Source organism: Ostrea edulis, chromosome 1 (assembly GCF_947568905.1).
Source record: "Ostrea edulis chromosome 1, xbOstEdul1.1, whole genome shotgun sequence".
NCBI classification, from domain to species: domain Eukaryota; kingdom Metazoa; phylum Mollusca; class Bivalvia; order Ostreida; family Ostreidae; genus Ostrea; species Ostrea edulis.
In genome coordinates this window covers 59,890,985-59,907,876 of record NC_079164.1, presented here as the reverse complement: position 1 = coordinate 59,907,876, position 16,892 = coordinate 59,890,985, and the positions used below count along the sequence as shown (strand labels likewise).

General features: G+C 34.1%; 1 protein-coding gene across 4 annotated transcripts in view; it reads left to right on the top strand.

Moving 5' to 3' along the window:
* Positions 1 to 16,892, top strand: part of LOC125649360 (septin-2) — a 34,029-nt gene that overhangs the window by 16,093 nt on the left and 1,044 nt on the right. For all 4 annotated transcript variants that reach the window (XM_048876864.2, XM_056155352.1, XM_048876851.2 and 1 more), the window contains 9 exons: positions 4,454 to 4,547; positions 6,170 to 6,259; positions 7,398 to 7,521; positions 8,113 to 8,247; positions 9,900 to 10,017; positions 15,091 to 15,192; positions 15,437 to 15,533; positions 15,710 to 15,761; positions 16,176 to 16,280. In XM_048876864.2, the coding sequence (XP_048732821.1) occupies positions 4,454 to 4,547; positions 6,170 to 6,259; positions 7,398 to 7,521; positions 8,113 to 8,247; positions 9,900 to 10,017; positions 15,091 to 15,192; positions 15,437 to 15,533; positions 15,710 to 15,761; positions 16,176 to 16,280 (917 nt within the window). The remainder of the gene's footprint in view (positions 1 to 4,453; positions 4,548 to 6,169; positions 6,260 to 7,397; positions 7,522 to 8,112; positions 8,248 to 9,899; positions 10,018 to 15,090; positions 15,193 to 15,436; positions 15,534 to 15,709; positions 15,762 to 16,175; positions 16,281 to 16,892) is intronic.

Below are 16,892 nucleotides of genomic sequence, written 5' to 3'. Positions count from 1 at the left end.
GATATCATATGACAGCTAGGTTAGATTCCCTCATCTTAAATCTTACAGTAGTGTCCTATACAGTATTAACTGTTCTTTGTAAATTAATACAGTCTGATATGATTAGGTACAATTGTGGTTGCAAATTCTAGTTTGCGGTTTGAGTGGTCAACAGTGAAACCACTGACCGACTTAGGATAAAATTGCATTCTGAAGGTGTGAATCAGTACTAATTAGTGATGAACGTGGTAATACTGGGGGATGCTCTGAGTGATTGACATGTCAGGTGGTGACACACCGCCAAGGAGCTCTGACCACGAATCTTATAGCCATTTCACATCCAACTTACTGTCCATTGTGGTTATTTTGGTCTGTGATGTTTCTGGTACATCATATCTGACAGCTCAACACTTATAAGTCATTATTATGATTAGTGACCTATCATGGAACAAGTTTCTAGGTTTGTCACCAATGTACATTACGCTGTTTTTATCATGTATCATAATCCACGAATCAGGTGGATACCAGTTTATGAATTTGATGGGATTTAGTGGAGGCAAACTATATTTTTTGGTACAGTAATTCGATCAATTCAAATTATAATCATTTGTTCGGTGTATTTTACCTAAAAAATTCTGCTATCATTGCAGATATCTCACTTGCTCATTGTTGTGAGTCTCTGCATATGGTAATTAATTAATCTGCACTAAATGATCTATATATCAGCATACACTTTATGAATGAAGTTTTATCAGAGATTCTGAAATTCCCCAGTCTGATTAAAGAAGAAATGAAAATTTCACAATAGGAACCTATATCATTTGATTCTGAAGGTGACCTTGGAATATTCTACCCTGTCAACACCTCTGGGTTTTGTATTACAGAATAGATTTGGGACTAATATATTCTGTCACATTTTTATTCAGATAGATGTTATTTAAAACACTAGAAAACTGATATCCTGATTTTATATAACTCAGTCACTACAGACAGGATGTTTTGTTGAAAGATTCTCATTTCTCCTTCCTTTGAACTCGTTTCCCTGTTCTAAAGTTAGTGCTTGTTGCAAATTTAGCAATTTAACCAAATAATTGTCAGATGAGTTAAATGATCATGAATTAGATATTATGGATGGCTTAGATAAAAATAAAATGAAGAAAGCATTACTCTGTTGTCATGGATACATTCATAAGATGGCCTTCAGGTTTAGTGTTTTGATATTGACCAGTGAGGGTTTTATGTCCAATCTCCAATGACATGGTTGTAATTACAGAGCATGCATGGTCTTGTCAAAGTAAGGTGCTTGGAGTCCAGTTTAATAGGGGGGGGGGGGACCAGTACAATGTGCCCTGTGTATTGTGTGGAGTAGTGGTTGAGCACCATAGAATGTACATTGGGGTAACATATAAAGTAAACATGCAAGCGATCACGTCCATGATGTTGGTGGTCTTAAGTGTCAAGTGTGGGACTGACGTTAAACTGGCCTAAAATCAGTGGCAGAGTGGTACAAATACAATCAATTACAATCAATTAGCTATCTAAAGTCATGATGTTAAAACATTCTTGATCATTGAAAGAGAAGGCAGAATTTAAAATGAAATATTGTTACACCATGATACCAGATGATTAAAATTAAATCAAACTCTGAAGATAAAGGCCACACATGATGCGCATCATCTCAAAATTACAGCTGTTTCTAATGTAAGACTTGTAAGTGCTAATTTTAAAAGTACTAAAAACCTGTTGATGGGTGATACATGTACAATGTTATTTTTAAAAAATTCATATATGTATTAAAATCCCCATACCAACTGTAGAAGCTATGAAAGTTAATATATTCACTTTTTACAAAACACCCAGAAGAATTTACTATATACATGTAGCCAAACACCGATTAAGTTATATTTTGTTGAACAGCCAGTGCTCCGGGTAATAACAAGCTAGTTATCTCGTGACAGTCCACAGCCAGTGGTTGACATTTTAATGAAACCACTGAAGGTTAAAGGTCGCCCCAATGACATCACAGTCTTTTGATGTTTTACTATGTGAAAGAATGTTATTCCAGATGACAAGAAATTAAATATACATCTGGCACATTAGAAAATTATGATTACTGGTACCTGATATATTTTTAATCTTCAATTCAGCAAGGCTACATGTTGTAAGTGTTCAGTATGTAAATTGATTGTACTATTGATAGAATATGTATGTTAGACCATGCAGTAACTTTAAAGTAATTCCACCCTCCTGTGATGTCATAAGATTTTGCAAAATCAATGATTTATTAGATTTATGCATGATAGGAACATAAATTTTGTTGGAGTCTTTTCCTATAGTTATTGTAAAAAATCTTGTTAAAAATAAAATATTTCAAAAGTGTAAGTTGTAGATGAATAATCAATGATACATTTCAAAATATTGAATCCAAGGAGTTATTTTCTATTTCTTTATCAATTAAGTCTACAATGCGATATATTTCCTTTATTTTTTACAGACATTTTGTATATTTTTGTGAAGATACAGTTTCATGAAATTGTTATGAGTGCATGCTACTATATCGTCATAACCAGTTTGTATGGAATTTTTATAACGCTGTTTAAGGAAAATTGCAATTTTCTGACGATGATATATGTGTTTATGTATGTCTCACATCTTAAAATGTGTGATGACCTATGTATTTTATTTGATAATTTGTTAGTTTTAACTCTAATGAATGAAAATAAATACACATTTTAAACTTGTATCAGATAAAACTGTGAGTATGGAGTTACCTTAACAATGTGGAATGAAAAGTGAAGATACTGAAAAGTGATATCAATTTCATAAATACCAGAATAATGAGCATTAATATCATAATACAAAATTTAGAGTAGGACGTGGGTGGGATGAGATGCCTAGGAGGAGTAAGCATTCCCTGTTGCCTTATCATCACACCCACTGCCAATCCTATATCTTGATCAGGCAAATGGAATAATTTAATCCATAATTAAAGTCTGTGAATAAAATGTACTATTATAACATAATTATAAGTATGTATTGTTTATCTATAAGTAGCACTGCTACATGTGGTGATATAGAATGGTTTTCTGTAGCGATATACAATGGTTTTCTGTGGCAATATACAATGGTTTTCTGTAGCAAAATACAATGGTTTTCTGTAGTGATATACAATGGTTTTCTGTGGCGATATACAATGGTTTTCTGTGGTGATATACAATGGTTTTCTGTAGCAATATACAATGGTTTTCTGTGGCGATATACAATGGTTTTCTGTGGCGATATACAATGGTTTTCTGTGGCGATATACAATGGTTTTCTGTGGTGATATACAATGGTTTTCTGTGGCGATATACAATGGTTTTTTGTAGCAATTAATATACAATGGTTTTCTGTAGTGATATACAATGGTTTTCAGTGGCAATATACAATGGTTTTCTGTAGCAATATACAATGGTTTTCAGTGGCAATATACAATGGGTTTTTTAAAGCTTTTCTATTTTGTATCAACCTATCTGTAAATGTAAATAGGGTAATTATTGCCACAGGAGTATGATGAGATTGCAGGATACAATGGACTTTATGAATTAGCATCACCATTAGCTTGTAATAAGATTCCAGGAGTCAACTGAAGATGATGAAGCTGACTACATGTAAATCAGGATGAAATTGCCACAGATTTTCAAACACAGATCGGGAGTATCATTGAAGAAAGTGCAGAAATCAGTTTTCCGAGCTATGTGGCCTGATTTTTAATTGCTACCTAGGGCCAATTCTTTATATTACATGTCAGAATGATTTTTGAGTGTTCATGGAATGGTCATTGTCTCAGTCCTGGCCAGACTTTCATCCTCTTGATATCATCCTCATGGATGAAGTCACTGCATCCTCATTTTTCAGTGAGCAGTACAGCTCATATTACAGTTTTTTAATCTTCAATTCTTTTATCCAGATTCCAGCTTCAATTGTCTCGTAGGATTTTGAAATTGAGTGTGAAGTATTTCATTAAACAATAGATGACCTTGGGATAAACTATTGTACCCATTTGCACTATTGTAACGCATATAGAAAGTTTTCTATTTGGACTTGTAGTATCATGGAAATGAATTAAGTTTGTGACCAATCAGCATTGGGGACGTGTGGACTTAACATGGTCCACTTTGTCTTAATACTCGAATTAAGGAGGTTTCATAGGAATTGGAGGAAGAATTAAAATAAAATCACTTGAAGCTCTAAATTTTCAAATAGATTTAAATTTTTCAGCAAAACTTTCACTAGAGAGAGCAGGAAACTCCAAGACTAAATCTTTTTCTTATAAAGATGCAATTCCTAGACTTATTGGTCACATGACTTTTCTGTCATTAGTGATTTAAAAAGTCTAAATCAATATGGCACTGTGAACTTCAAACCACTTGGATATTTGCTTTCAGTCTAACTTGGATATATAGTACTATCGGTTTGCATCTCCCTTTTGTAGGATGATGATGAATTTATAGGTTTTGCTACACTACCAGATCAAGTGCACAGAAAAGCTGTCAAGCGGGGCTTTGAATTCTGCATGATGGTTGTAGGTAAGAATCAGAATATATATATATAGCGGGGAAAATTTCAATATACTGAATTGTAGTTGGCACAGATGTTGGACTAATGTTAATCATTTTGTTTTGTTTGAGTAATGTATCATTTTGTTTTGTTTGTCTGATCGAGTAATGTACCATTTTGTTTTGTTTATCTGATGAATGCAATCTGATTAAAATCAGCTCCTCGATCCGCTCCTTTATTTCTTTTGATTTGTCGCTAGTAAAGGAGCGGATTGAGGAGCTGATTTTAATCAGATTGCTGATGAATGGAACATTTGTTTTGTTTGACTGATTAATGTATCATTTTGTTTTGTTTGACTGATTAATGTATCATTTTGTTTTGTTTGACTAATTAATGTATCATTTGTTCTGTTTATCTTATTAATGTATCATTTTGTTTTGTTTGACTGATTAATGTATCATTTTGTTTTGTTTCTCTGATTAATGGATCATTTTGTTTTGTTTGACTGATTAATGTATCATTTTGTTTTGTTTGACTAATTAATGTATCATTTGTTCTGTTTATCTTATTAATGTATCATTTTGTTTTTGTTTCACTGATTTACGGATCATTTTGTTTTGTTTCTCTGATTAATGGATCATTTAGTTTTGTTTGTCTGATTAATGGATCATTTAGTTTTGTTTGTCTGATTAATGGATCATTTGTTTTATTCATTTCATTAATATGTCTGTCTGATTAACGGATAATTTGTTTTAGTTATCTGATTAATGGATCATTTGTTTTGTTTATTTGATTAATGGCTCATTTTATTTTGTTTGTCTCCTTAATGGCTCATTTTGTTTTCTTTATCTGATCAATGTATCATTTTGTTTTGTTTATCTGATTAATGGATCATTTTGTTTTGTTTATCTGATTAATGGCTCATTTTGTTTTATTTATCTGATTAATGTATCATTATGTTTTTGTTTGGCTGATTTACGGATCATTTTATTTTGTTTTGTTTATCTGATTTATGTATCATTTTTTGGTCAGATTAATGTGTCATTTTGTTTTCTTTGATCAATGGATCATTTTGTTTTTGTTTGACTGATTAATGGCTCAATTTGTTTTGTTTATCTGATTAATGGATCTTTTTTTTTTGTCTGATTAATGTGTCATTTTGTTTTCTTTGATTAATGGATCATTTTGTTTTTGTTTGCCTTATTAATGAATAATTCTGTTTTTGTTTGTCTGATCAATAGATCATTTTGTTTTGTTTGTCTGATTAATGAATCATTTTGTTTTGATTAGTTTATTAATGGATCATTTTGTTTTGTTTGTCTGATTAACAGGTAATTTGTTTTAGTTATCTGATTAATGGATATTTTGTTTTGTTTATCTGATTAATGGCTCATTTTGTTTTGTTCTCTGATTAATGGATAAATTTTTTTTCCGTCTGACCATTTGTAATTTACTGTTTTGTTTTGGTTTGTCTGCATGACCAATGTATTGTTTTTTTGGTTAGACCAATGTATTGTTTTGTTTGTCTGATCAATGTATTTTTTAATATATTATTTTGTTTGTTAGACCAATGTATTGTTTTGTTTTGTTTGTTAGACCAATGTATTGTTTTGTTTTGTTTGTTAGACCAATGTACTGTTTTGTTTTGCAGGAGAAACTGGGCTTGGAAAATCGACCCTCATCAACAGTTTGTTTCTGACTGACCTGTATAAAGACAGGAAACTCCCACACCACATCCTGGGTAAGCTCCCACACCACATCCTGTGTAAACTCCCACACCACATCCTGGGTAAGCTCCCACACCACATCCTGTGTAAACTCCTACACCACATCCTGGGTAAACTCCCACACCACATCCTGGGTAAACTCCCACACCACATCCTGGGTAAGCTCTCACACCACATCCTGTGTAAGCTCCCACACCACATCCTTTGTAAACTCCCACACCACATCCTGGGTAAACTCCCACACCACATCCTGTGTAAACTCCCACACCACATCCTTTGTAAACTCCCACACCACATCCTTTGTAAACTCCCACACCACATCCTGTGTAAACTCCCACACCACATCCTTTGTAAACTCCCACACCACATCCTGGGTAAACTCCCACACCACATCCTTTGTAAACTCCCACACCACATCCTGGGTAAACTCCCACACCACATCCTTTGTAAACTCCCACACCACATCCTGTGTAAACTCCCACACCACATCCTGGGATCCTGGGTAAACTCCCTCACCACATTCTGTGTAAGCTTCCACACCACATTCTGGGTAAACTCAGATGAAAATTCCTCTTTTACTTCGTTAATTCACACAATATGAAACAAAATGTATGCCTCTTTATAAATGAACTATTTTGAATATGAAAACTCCCACACCACATCCTGGGTATGAAATATGAAATATGAAATATGAATATGAAATCTCCTAGATTAATTATGAAGATGAAGAAAAAGCACAAACTGATTATCTTAATAATGTTAAGCCAGGCTTGGATTTATTTAAAAAGCGTCAAACTCAAATTTGAGTTTCTTTTATATGAGCAGTCGAAATTTGAGTAAAATCCCAGTTTTGACTTCATTTTTTTCTTTTAGAAATCCAGGCCTGATCACCAAACAGTAACACCCCATGTCAAACACCCCATGTCAAAGTGGAAGGCAGTTTCTAAGCAGTTATTAAACCTTCCCAGTTTTACTTCAGTAGCAGTATTTTAGCAGTTCCTTAGCCTTCCATAGTCTGTTAGCCAGTCAGAAGGCTCTCAAAAACTCCTTATGAATAAGAGCAGTTTTAAGCAGTTTTTTTTAGCCTTCCCAGTAACACTGGTGATTAATACAATATTTTCTTAAAATACATGATATTTTTGTACATTATAGACAATGCTGAGCAGACTACAGACATTGAGAAGAAGCAGTTAGACATTGAGGAGAAAGGGGTCAAAGTTCGTTTGTCTGTGGTAGACACACCCGGCTTCAGTGAGGCGATGAACGGTGATGAATCGTAAGATAGCTGTATATTTCATTGTAGTATAATTGATGGAGTAAAGATATTAGCCTGAATAGCTCAGTGCACTGACCAGTAATGCAGGGATTATATGGGTTCGATTTTCAATCCAGTAATATGCTTTCTTCTTTCCTACCATATTATCAAAGTGAAAAATCAAATGTATATATTTGCAAGCTGCTAATCCAGATTTTTCTGATAAATTAAGATTCAAAATGTAAGTCATAACACAAGAAATGGAGTCAATTTTTGACAACATTTACTGGCAAACTATTGTGTATTCACAAGTATGATAAAATCTACTGTCTCCTCACTATCCACAATACTCATGTATACAAAAAAAAATTCACCCCCTCCCCCCCTCCATTTTATTTTCTCTCATTTCACCCTTATTCTAAAGAAGCAAATTTGAAACTGAACAAATAAAACATTAATCATTACACTAATGTAACAAAAAGGGTTTAAGTTGATTTGAGCAATATGGTTAAATTGTATTTCAACGCGATTGGCAAAAATAACATTGATCGAGCAACCCTGTTTGCAATGTATGTGAAGTTGGTGTTATAATGCCTGCTTGACTTTTGACAGCTGGAAGCCGATCGTTGACTATGTTGACCGACAATTTGAGCAATATTACCAGGCTGAGAGTGGTGTCAACAGAAAAAACATCCAGGACAGCCGGGTTCACTGCTGCCTGTACTTTGTATCACCATATGGACATGGGTAGGTGTCAACAGAAAAAAACATCCAGGGCAGCCGGGTTCACTGCTGCCTGTACTTTGTATCACCATATGGACATGGGTAGGTGTCAACAGAAAAAAACATCCAGGGCAGTTGAGTCAAGGCCTATCGCTACATGCATTTAGGCCTAGTATCATTCTCCAAATATACATATGTATGCTGGTTTTCCTTTTTCAAAGGACTATAACATTCCACATTAGTTTGGCAGTTTCCTTTTTGCATCACATATTTATGGTGGATTTTCACAAATTGCAAACTTTTGTTTTCTGTGTACATGTATTGCAAGGACTTCGCAGGCAAAGTTTTGTTGTTTTCTGTTTTAGTTTGAAGCCTATAAATTTTGCATAAATCCTCTGTAGGTTGAAGCTTATAGATATATTTATGATAGGTAAATCATCTGTTTTAGGTTGAGCCTATAGATATATAGATATATTTATGATACTGGTAAATTATCTGATTTAGGTTGAAGCCTATAGATATTTATATGAGAGGTAAATCCTGTTTTAGGTTGAGTCTATATAGATATATTTATGATAGGTAAATTGTCTGTTTTAGGTTGAGTCTATATAGATATATTTATGATAGGTAAATTGTATGGAGCACCAAATTAACATAAACTCAAATAATAGAAGATATCTTCAATTATTTGAAGATCGATATCATCAATTCAATTATTGCTCTCTTTAATTGATTTAATGCGCGCATTAAATCAATTATTGCTCTCATCAAATGAATTAATGTGTGCTTCAATTCAATTATTACTCTCATCAATTCAATTGATGAGAGCATCAATTGAATTAATGAGAGCAATAATAGATTTGATGTGAGCATTAATTCAATTATTGCTCTCTTCAATTCAATTGATGAGAGCATTAATTTCCTAGAAATATTGCTCGCAATAATTGATTTAGAGCTCGGTATAAATAATTTGATGATCTCTTTAATTCAATTGAAGATATCTTTAATTATTTACAATGCTTTTGTATAAGGAATTAATGCGCGCATCAATTCTTTTAAAGAGAGCAACAATTCAATTAAAGAGATCATTAATTCAATTGTGGATATGTTGAATTGAAGATATCTTTAATTATTTAGTTGCTCTCTCTAAAAGAATTATTGCTCTCTTCAAATGAATTAAAGATATCATTAATTCAATTGAAGAGAGCAATAATTGAATTAATGTGCACATTAAATCCATTATTGCTCTCATCAAATGAATTAATGCGCACATCAATTCAATTATTGCTCTCATCAATTGATTTAATGCGTGCATTATATTAATTATTGCTCTCTTCAATTGAATTGTAGCGCACATCAATTCAATTGTTGATATCATTAATTAATTTGAAGAGATCATTAATTCTATTAAAGCGCGCATCAATTCAGCAGAAGAATTAATTCTATCATCAATTCATTTAATGCACGCAATAATTCAGAATTGAAGATATCATTAATTATTTGAAGAGATCTTTAATTAAATTGTTGCGCGCATCAAATGAATTGATGCTATCTTCAAATAATTGAAGATATCTTCAATGATTTGAGTTTATGTTAATTTGGCGCTCCATAAAATTGTCTATTTTAAGTTGAGCCTAGTATAGATATATTTATGATAGGTAAATTGTCTGTTTTAGGTTGAAGCCTATAGATATATTTATGATGAAGAAACTGCACCATAAAGTCAATATTATACCTCTTATTGCAAAGTGTGACACTTTGACACCAAAGGAAAAAGCACGCCTCAAAACCAAGGTAACACTGGAACATACATGATTAGTAGTAACACTGGGACATACATGATTAGCAATAACACTGGAACATACATGATAAGCAATAACACTGGAACATACATGATTAGTAGTAACACTGGAACATACATGATTAGTAGTAACACTGGAACATGCTTGATTAGCAGTAACACTGGGACATACATGATTAGTAGTAACACTGGAACATACATGATTAGTAGTAACACTGGAACATACATGATTAGTAGTAACACTGGGACATGCATGATTAGCAGTAACATTAGAACATATATGATTAGTAGTAACACTGGGGCATACATGATTAGTAGTAACACTGGGACATACATGATTAGTAGTAACATTAGAACATACATGATTAGTAGTAACACTGGGGCATACATGATTAGTAGTAACACTGAGACATACATGATTAGCAGTAACACTGGAACATACATGATTAGTAGTAACATTAGAACATACATGATTAGTAGTAACACTGGAACATACATGATTAGCAGTAACACTGGGACATACATGATTAGCAGTAACACTGGAACATGCATGATTAGTAGTAACACTGGAACATACATGATTAGCAGTAACACTGGAACATACATGATTAGCAGTAACACTGGAACATGCATGATTAGTAGTAACACTGGAACATACATGATTAGCAGTAACATTAGAACATACATGATTAGTAGTAACACTGGAACATACATGATTAGCAGTAACACTGGGACATACATGATTAGCAGTAACACTGGAACATGCATGATTAGTAGTAACACTGGAACATACATGATTAGCAGTAACACTGGAACATACATGATTAGCAGTAACACTGGAACATGCATGATTAGTAGTAACACTGGAACATACATGATTAGCAGTAACATTAGAACATACATGATTAGTAGTAACACTGGAACATACATGATTAGCAGTAACACTGGGACATACATGATTAGCAGTAACACTGGAACATACATGATTAGCAGTAACATTAGAACATACATGATTAGCAGTAACACTGGAACATACATGATTAGCAGTAACACTGGGACATACATGATTAGCAGTAACACTGGAACATACATGATTAGCAGTAACATTAGAACATACATGATTAGCAGTAACACTGGGACATACATGATTAGCAATAACACTGGGACATACATGATAAGCAATAACACTGGAACATACATGATTAGTAGTAACACTGGGACATACATGATTAGTAGTAACACTGGGACATACATGATTAGTAGTAACACTGGAACATACATGATTAGTAGTAACACTGGAACATACATGATTAGTAGTAACACTGGAACATACATGATTAGCAGTAACATTAGAACATACATGATTAGCAGTCACATGGAACATGCATGATTAGTAGTAACACTGGAACATACATGATTAGTAGTAACACTGGAACATACATGATTAGCAGTAACATTAGAACATACATGATTAGCAGTAACATGGAACATACATGATTAGCAGTAACATGGAACATACATGATTAGTAGTAACACTGGAACATGCATGATTAGTAGTAACACTGGAACATACATGATTAGTAGTAACACTGGAACATACATGATTAGCAGTAACATTAGAACATACATGATTAGCAGTAACATGGAACATGCATGATTAGTAGTAACACTGGAACATACATGATTAGTAGTAACACTGGAACATACATGATTAGCAGTAACACTGGAACATACATGATTAGCAGTAACACTGGAACATACATGATTAGCAGTAACCTGGAACATACATGATTAGCAGTAACACTGGAACATACATGATTAGTAGTAACACTGGGACATACATGATTAGTAGTAACACTGGAACATACATGATTAGCAATAACACTGGAACATATATGATTAGTAGTAACACTGGAACATACATGATTAGTAGTAACATTAGAACATACATGATTAGTAGTAACACTGGAACATACATGATTAGTAGTAACATTAGAACATACATGATTAGTAGTAACACTGGGACATGCATGATTAGCAGACTTGCAGTGATAATTAGTGCATTTGCACCCCCTTTGAAAAGAGTCAAGCACATTCAAAGGCAAAACCAGTATTCAACACCCTAATCTTCATTATCAGTATGGTATTTGGTTCATTTTAATAACATTTAAGGAGGGATAACACAGAGAAATTGATATGGATGAAAAGCGGAGGATACATGTATGTACAACAATATTTTAAGAATCTAAAACTTTCAAAACTTTATATAGTCAAAAATGCAATTTTAGTATAAAGTTATATGAAACAAATTTAAAATCCCTCCTGGTCTCAAACCCGCGATCTACAGTTCAACAGATCAAATTTCATCCATTGTTATAAAGAATTTTATATATACATATACAACAAAACCCAATAGATTTTGATACTCTAGTTGTATGCTATAGCTGTAGTATGGATATTTATTCATAGGGTATCGAATGACTGCAATCAAGAATCAGAGAAAGCGTCTTTATTGAGGTCAGCGGATCAAATCTCAAGTTGACTAAAGATGATCAGGCTAGGGTCAGATTTAAGAATTCAGGGTCACAACTAAGTGTATGTAAATATCTCCCATTTACCATTAAATATACAATTACTCTTGAGTAAGTGAGGGGACAAACTTGTCCAGATTTTTTGTTTTGTTTTCTATATTTGTAACAATCAACCAAGTTAATACTACAATATTTACATTCCCCATAAAATCACATTGATGATACTGAGAGCATTCTTGTTCTGCCCCCCCCCCCCCCCCCCCCCCCCCGAAAATGGGAACTTAATATAACCAGTCAAAACTGCTACCAAGTAAAGTAAGCCAGTTCCCACTGTTCTGTCAGTTTCCCATACAAGTAAGAGGTAGACTTTAAAATATCATATCACTTTATGGAGAACATATGAATATAAGCATCAAATGATTTTATATGCCCCTGTAATCAGAGTTACAGTTTATGGTCTGTCTAATGCCTTCAAAAACTTTAACCTTCGCCATAACTTTTGAACATTTCACATGTGTATTTCTTGTGACAAGACCTTTCTTTGAGTATTAAAAGTTTTCGCTCACCTGAGCTGAAAGTTCAAGTGAGCTTTTCTGATCACCCATGGTCCGTCATCTGGCACTGCCCATCCATCTGTCCGTCTGTCTGTAAACTTTTCATACTTTCGACTTCTTCTCCAGAACCAACTGGGCCAATTTCAACCAAACTTGGTACAAATCATTTTTGGGTGAAGGGTATTCAAGTTTGTTCAAATGAAGGACCATACCCCTTTCAAAAGGGAGATAATCACAAAAATGCAAAAGTAGGGTGGGATTATTTAAAAATCTTGTTCTCAAGAACCACTGAGCCAGAAAAGCTGAAATTTACATGAAAGCTTCTTGACATAGTGAAGATTCAAGTTTATTAAAATCATGACCTCCAGGGGTAGGGTGGGGCCACAATAGGGGATCAAAGGTTTATATGTGAATATATAGAGAAATTCTTTAAAAGTCTTCTTTTCAAGAACCACTAGGCCATAAGAGTGGAGATTTACCTGAAAGCTTCCTGGTATAAAGAAGATTTAAGTTTCTTTTGATCATGGCTCCCAAGGGTAGGATGGGGCCACAATAGGGGATCAAAGTTTTACATACAAATATATAGGGTAAATCTTTAAAAATCTTCTTCTCAAGAACCACTGGGCCAGAAAAGTTTTCATTTTCAGGAAAGCTTCTTGACATGGTGCAGATTCAAGTTGGTTAAAAACCATTGCCCCCAGGGGTAGGTTGGTGCCACAATAAGGATCAAAGTTTTGCATGCGAATATGTTGGGATAATCTTTAAATATGGACCAAGGTGACTCAGGTGAGCAATGTGGCCTATGGGCCTCTTGTTTATTTTATGACTTTGACGTAAAGTTTGACCCAGTTTTGAAAAATGTTAACCTTGGCCATCATCAGCTTTGCTGCCATATGGGAAAATCAGTGTTTTGCAAATACATCTTGTTTTACATCGATCTATTATGTGAATAACATGAAACATGTGCACACACATGACATTATCATATCAAGTTAAATGTTTGATTTGTCTACATACCATTTCTTGATATTTGCACAACAGATGTAAAAAAAAAAAAAAAAAAAATCATTCAATGCTTGAATAGCAGCAAATATTTGTTTCCTGGGTGAATCATCTCTTTTCCCACTTTCCTGTATATATGGATGTATACCAATTACATTACAGTTTTCTCGAAATCTAGATGTAATTACAGCTCCTATTCAAACTTTTATCCACCATAGACACACCCATCCGGTGGACATAAGTTGTAGACACATCCGGTGAACATAAATTGTAGACACATCCGGTGGACATGAATTGTAGACACATTCGGTGAACATGAATTGTAGACACATCCGGTGGACAGAAATTGTAGACACATCTGGTGGACAGAAATTGTAGACACATCCCGGGACATGAATTGTAGACACATCTGGTGGACATGAATTGTGGACACATCCGGTGGATATAAATTGTAGACACATCCGGTGAACATGAATTGTAGACACATCCGGTGAACATGAATTGTAGACACATCCATTGGACATGAATTGTAGACACATCCGGTGGACATGAATTGTGGACACATCCGGTGGATATAAATTGTAGACAAATCCAATGGACATGAATTGTAGACACATCCAATGGACATGAATTGTAGACACATCCAATGGACATGAATTGTAGACACATCCGGTGGACATGAATTGTAGACACATCCGGTGGACATGAATTGTAGACACATCCTGAGGTTATGAATTGTAGACACATCCTGAGGTTATGAATTGTAGACACATCCTGAGGTTATGAATTGTAGACACATCCTGAGGTTATGAATTGTAGGCACATCCTGAGGTTATGAATTGTAGACACATCCTGAGGTTATGAATTGTAGGCACATCCTGAGGTTATGAATTGTAGGCACATCCTGAGGTTATGAATTGTAGGCACATGGTACATGTATATCTATGTAGATGTTTTAGAATTTTGAATACACTTGTAGATTTTGGATCAAATAGATGAAAATGAGATTAAGATTTACCAGTTCCCGGAATGTGATAGTGATGAAGATGATGAATTCAAGCAGCAGGATAAAGCATTAAAGGTCAGTATCAATAGGGGTCAAAGGTGAAGGTCATTTTATAATGGTAGTCTTTTGAAATAGGTCAGATTAATAAGCAGAAGTAGATTTAAAAATATTAAAGAAATATTAAAGTCTCTTCAAATTTGTTAAAGTGACTAACCATTAACGACATACATCTAGAGCAATAAAGAATCACTCAATAGATATAAATCAATAGATTCCCACAAAAAAATTAAATCCTACCAAGTTTGATGTGACATTTCAGGCAGCCATTCCATTTGCTGTGGTGGGTAGCAACACTGTTGTTGAAGTGGCAGGGAAAAGGGTCAGAGGTCGAATGTACCAATGGGGAATTGTGGAAGGTGAGATTTACAGTCTCTTTTTGAAATTTTGGGATAGAAGGATTTAAGTTATGTCTTGATTTCTGTAGGATTTCCATGGGATGATATGATTTAAGTTATGTCAAAATTTTCATGGGATAATACAATCTTTTACTTATGTCTAGATTTTTAAGATATATGCTTGTCTCTGATTTCAGTGGAGAATCCTGATCACTGTGATTTTGTAAAACTACGACAGATGCTGATAAGGTAGGGAGTTTGTAAAACTACGACAGATGCTGATAAGGTAGGGAGTTTGTAAAACTACGACAGATGCTGATAAGGTAGGGAGTTTGTATAACTACGACAGATGCTGATAAGGTAGGGAGTTTGTAAAACTACGACAGATGCTGATAAGGTAGGGAGTTTCAAATTCTCCCTTTGTTATCAGTTAATGGATTTTTGACAATATGCTCAACTTCTCAATGATGCAAACAAAATTTCATTGACTTGCGACTCACTATAATAAAATGTGCAGGTTTGGAGGGAAAAATGTCACTTATCGGATTTTATAGTTCATTACTTTCGTGTATTTGCTGGGGATTTCAGTCTTCTACAAATATTAAAGATCTTAATACAATGACAATAGAAACTAAAAGTACAAATATGCTTGTTGCCTTTCAGCACTCACATGCAGGATCTGAAAGAGGTCACTTCAGATGTTCACTATGAGAACTACCGAAAACAACATATAACCCAGCAGAGGGACCGCTCAACTAAAGAGAGAATGTGAGTTTTAAGGGTTAAAATTAAACCAAAATTTTCAACAAATGTAAAGTTCACCCTTGCAAATATATTCCCCATTGGCCCATTGTAGACAAAAAATCTATAAAACATACTAAAGGATGAGGTGAAATAGCTATTGGATTCGACCCCTTTTTCTATGATCAACAAAAGCAATTCTACTGCACAAAGGTTAAAATTTTATACAGACACCACAGACGATGGTTTCTGAATAGTTCTTTACATGTTGCTTTGCTATCAAGAGAGGAGGAATCCTATTGATTTTGGAATCAAAAGTCAAGGTCACTACTGAACTTCATAGAAAAAGCTTTGTACACACTCATTGCAGAGCTGCCAACCCTTACGATTTTGGTGTAAGGCTTATAGATTGAGCATCTAAAATATGCCGTACGATTTCTTTATTTATTTTTCTGATTTTCTTGTTTTTTCAGTCAAAAGTTTGAAATACCAACATTTTCTTAACTGTCCATCTTCAGTTTTTATGATCAAAATAAAAATACAGTGCTTGCTTGTCAATTTCTTATGCAAACTTGCTCTGTCATTGTAGGGAATGCCCTGCCTTGTGGAGCTCTTGTTTTATTCTATTCTCTTCAAATT